Source organism: Sinocyclocheilus rhinocerous, unplaced genomic scaffold, assembly GCF_001515625.1.
Source record: "Sinocyclocheilus rhinocerous isolate Xijiao unplaced genomic scaffold, SAMN03320098_v1.1 scaffold297, whole genome shotgun sequence".
Lineage (NCBI taxonomy): Eukaryota > Metazoa > Chordata > Actinopteri > Cypriniformes > Cyprinidae > Sinocyclocheilus > Sinocyclocheilus rhinocerous.
Window position 1 is genome coordinate 853,995 of NW_015649240.1, and position 4,617 is coordinate 858,611.

The 4,617-nt window shown below is 38.0% G+C and overlaps 1 protein-coding gene across 1 annotated transcript in view; it reads left to right on the forward strand.

The window, feature by feature from the left end:
• Positions 1-3,269, forward strand: part of LOC107710477 (gamma-aminobutyric acid receptor subunit alpha-2-like) — a 74,253-nt gene extending 70,984 nt beyond the window's left edge. The window contains exon 11 of the mRNA XM_016515252.1: positions 2,623-3,269. Within this exon, the coding sequence (XP_016370738.1) occupies positions 2,623-2,928 (306 nt within the window). The 3' untranslated portion in view covers positions 2,929-3,269. The remainder of the gene's footprint in view (positions 1-2,622) is intronic.
• Positions 3,270-4,617: the final 1,348 nt, after the last annotated feature.

Genomic DNA, 4,617 nt, shown 5'->3' on the forward strand with positions numbered 1-4,617 from the left:
AAATATAATCACTTTGCCATTTCATACAAAACTGAACTATTTTAATAGCTGGAACGGTATTATAAGCTGTTTTGGGAGAAGGGGGAAAAAAAGACGGGCTCGGGCCGGTAATTCTGATAAGCTGTCGGACACAGGCCGGGCTAGGGCCTGAGCGTCTCGGGCCAGGGCCTAAATTTGAGGCCCGTGCAGGGCTCTAGGATGGAGAGATGTCGCTGCATGTTATAGCTATTAATATTAACATTCCTGTTGATTAAAATGGTCGGCCATCGGGGGCCCCCTTAAAATGCGTGGCCCCAGGCATTTGCCTGCCTTGCCTGCCCCATTGCTACACCTCTGTGTGTGTGTGAGTGTGTGTGTGTGTGTGTGTGTTTTAAATGGCCAAAATATGCTTGCTATTTATTTATTTTATTTATTTATTGCTTTTATTTTGACTTATTTTCTTCATAGAAAACTCACTTCACATATACACATTGTGTCTCACTTGTTTACTCAGCATCCGCCACATAAATTTTCTAAAACAACATATAAATAAATGATTTAAGCATGAAATATGCTCTGTTTCACTGAAGGCTGTTTGACAATATGTGCTCACATTGTCAGTGTTCATTTTAACATGCTCAGCTAAAGAAGACATGTTATCTGGATGGTTTTAGATGCTATCAAATTTTGTATTGCACTCTAATCTGAATCTCAGCCCGACCAAAACTTTTAGGAGATCTTCACTGATTTCATTCAAGGTATCCAAGGTAGTGACTTCTAAGGAGTAGCAGGCTGTCAAACTCATTTCCAGTGATCATACATTAAATCCTGAATTTCAGTAATGCTTGAGCTGACAGTGTATCAAACACCCCTCTCATAGTAACCATCCTGTGTTTAGACTGATGCATTACTAGTTCCTGTCAGTCTCTTTAATTACCGCAGCGCTGCTTCCAGTGGCGCATTCATCAGCGTGTCAGGGAGAGGTGCTGCTCTCGGGATGAGGGGGAGGTGGAGGTGGAGGTGGAGGTCTGTCTGTGGCGTTTTGAAACACCAGGAATGAAAGCAGGGCCTGCAGGCATGTGCTGATAACCCAGCTGGAGAAACAGACTGAACGCTCAACGCATTCGCATTCACCTGCGCGAATCAGTTGTGCTTCACTGCTGCATCATGTCGTATCACTAGGGGCAGGACTTTCACTTTAAAGTCAATGTGAAATGGTATTTACAACCCTTTTACTTTCATGATGTGACGTGCTTCCGTGTGAAACAGGATGCTGTGTGTGTGTGTGTGTGTGTGTGTGTGTGTGTGTGTGCACGCTAATGGAGAGAGAAAGTTGTTATTAATGACTGTTTGTCGTGTGTGGGATCTTGTTATTTTTCTGTGTACAATCGGCGCCGGCACAACTGAATTTTTTCCTGCTGCTGTTTTGACAAGAACTTATTGAATCATGAATCTTCCTCCCATTCTTCATCATGAGTCTGCTCATCCTCGACACCTCCAGTTGTCCCATCAACTCCTCATCATAATACCGCTCATGTTTTACAACTTGTGTGGTTTTCTCTGGCAAGTGGATGATGTATAAGACACATGGGCTGCATTCCCACAGTGTTTGGGATTTACATCCGTATTTGAGACTGAGATTGTCCTGTTTGTACAATAGGAGACTGGAGCAGATTGAATACTGTCAGTGTGGACAGTAGCCAATCGTCGTCTTTAAATCACTTAGGCCGTACGTACAGGCTAATAGAGAATGTTAACTAAGAGCAGACATAGCTATTTGGCAGTGTTTTGGCATTGCAAACTCACATTCAATATAGCTTTATTCTGGTGTGTAACACCCACTTTTCACATCCTACTTTTTTTTTTTCTTTTTTCTGTTAGTTGCCAAGGAAAGGCATACATTTTTTACTTTTCATTTTTCCTCCTTTGTTCCACTTACAGAAAACAGTTTTAATGGTTTTAGGTTTAATATTTATACATGATATTTATGTGTTTTAACATTTATACATTTAATATGTTTTTTTTTTTTTGTCTACATCATTTGCACATGAATAGTCTTGTACCTATTTATAAATTAGATAAAATAGTTTTTTTTGTTGTTGTTGTTGTTTTTTGTTTTTGTTTGTTTGTTTGTTTGTTTTTTAATTTTCAACACTTTTTACTTTGAAAAGTTTGTCATTTCTGAAAAATGTATTAAGCAGGTTTTGCTTAAAACATGAAAAATATCTGCCAATGGCAGAATGAATGAATGAATGAATGAATGAATGAATGAAGCTTAAGAAAACAAAAAAACATTTTTCTTATCCCATTGGTAGATGTTTTACTAGTTTTGAGAAAAAAATTAATTTCTTAATTTGTATACATTTTTCAGAAAACATACTTAATATTTAAAGTTTTTGTGTTTCTCAAGTAAATATATTTTGATTTAAGAATGTTTAGATATTTTGTACAGGAGAACAAGAAATAATAAATAAAAAAATAATGTTTATTGCGGTGTAGCTAACCCCCCCAAATTGGTTATAAAATATGGTTTTCGCTCGCTTTCATAATCAAATTGTGACAACAGAATTGCATTAAGCACTCCAAACAGGACAGACAAATGTATTCCATTTTAAAGGTGACAAACTCTTACTTTCCCTACAGAAGAAGGAGAAAGCTTCAGTCATCAAGAAGAACAACGCCTATGCCGTCGCCGTGGCGAACTATGCCCCCAACATCACCAAGGACACCGTTCTCCCCACCATCGCAAAGGGAAGCGTAGCTGAACAGGGTAAGGCCAAAGCTGACGGGAAACCAGCCGTGGCGAAGAAAACCTTCAACAGTGTGAGTAAAATCGACCGCATATCCCGTATCATGTTCCCAGTTCTCTTCGGGACATTCAACCTGGTTTACTGGGCAACGTATTTGAACAGAGAACCCGTGATCAAAGACATGGTGCCCTCTTATTAGACGGTGTCCAGGGTTGTGATGGGTTCCATTAAACAGGACTAAAGACTAGGCCAAAACCACCCAGGGACTGAATATAATCACGCTCCGATGCTCTTTCCCATCTGCTCCACACAGATGTGTCGTGGATTGTTGCAAGATGCCTTTCTATCTCTCTCTATCGCTCTTTTCTACAGCTTTTGCAGCAGTGCTTTTGAAATGACATTTGCCTTTGTACATATGTACGTAGTAAAAATGGCGTGTTATGTTTGGTTTGACGTGTTTCGTTCTGTGAGAATCTGATTTTGGACCTCTATCTGTGATATAGACTAGCAAATTATAGTGATTGATTGATTGATTGATTGATTGATTGATTGATTTGGTGTAAAAGTTTAACTTTTTGTGATGATGCTTGATTTTAAGTAGCCTATTTATTTATTTATTTATTTGTTTTGTTTTTTGTTTTATAAGACCAAGCTCTTTTATGCTCATGGTCTGATATTTTGTGCTGGGCCCATACACAAAAAAAAAAAAAAACATGAAATCAAGTCAACCGTTTACACACATTGCTGTATCTTTACTGTATGTGATTTTATTTTCTTCTATTGAACCAGGAATGTTCCTTTAACAGCATTTTGGAAGATCCGTTTACTGTCAGATTGTTGACACACCCCTTTATAAAGGTCTGTAATGCAACAGCTTGTATCAGGGTTGTGTGGGAAGCTCATTCAACCTGAACTCTGAAGTCAAGAAGAAACCACAATTGCATGCCATATTACATCCATAATGTGTCCTATTTTTGATTAAAATGACTCAACAACAAATGTAAGCTGGGATTTGATTTTACACATCAGGAATTTATTCCATTGTTAAAAACAAGGTTTACTTTTTTTTTTCCCCTTCCAGAGCTGGACCAAATTGTTATATTTTGATAGATAACGAATTAGGAACACACATTATAGTCTTAAAGGAATTGCTCACCCAAAAATGAACATTTGCTGAAAATTTACTCAGGTCATCCAAGATGTAGATGAGTTTGTTTCTTCATCAGAACATATTTGGAGAAATGTAGCATTACATCACTTGCTCACCAATGGATGCTCTGCAGTGAATGGGTGCCGTCAGAATGAGAGTCCAAACAGCTGATAAAAACATTACAATAATCCACACCACTCCAGTCCATCAATTAATGTCTTATGAAGTGAAAAGCTGTGCGTTTTAACTTTAAACCATAACTTTTGCATTGTTTTTGCTTTTGTAGACTGTTTTTGAAGATGACTTTCTCACTGAAGAAATTGTATGATTTTAATGATAGATTTGTTTATTACAAACATTCAGTTTGTGGATTACTTACATGACTTGTGATTATCGTGATGTTTTTATCAGCTGTTTGGACTCTTATACTGACGGCACCCATTCACTGCAGACGATCCATTGATGATGTAATGCTAAATTTCTCTATTTATCTACTCCGATAAAGAAACAAACAAACAAATCCACATCTTGGATGGCCTGAGGGTGAAAATATTTTAGGGACATGTTCATCGTTTGAGTACTCTTACTCAACCCGATCTCATGAAAGTGCGTATAAATAGTACGCCAAATAAAAATGAAAACTTGTGGTATTGATACGCAAAAAGGGACTTTGGCGTGTATATGCTACGCGATGGGTAGGTTTAGGGTTGTGGGGTAGATGCGTATCATATGTACACG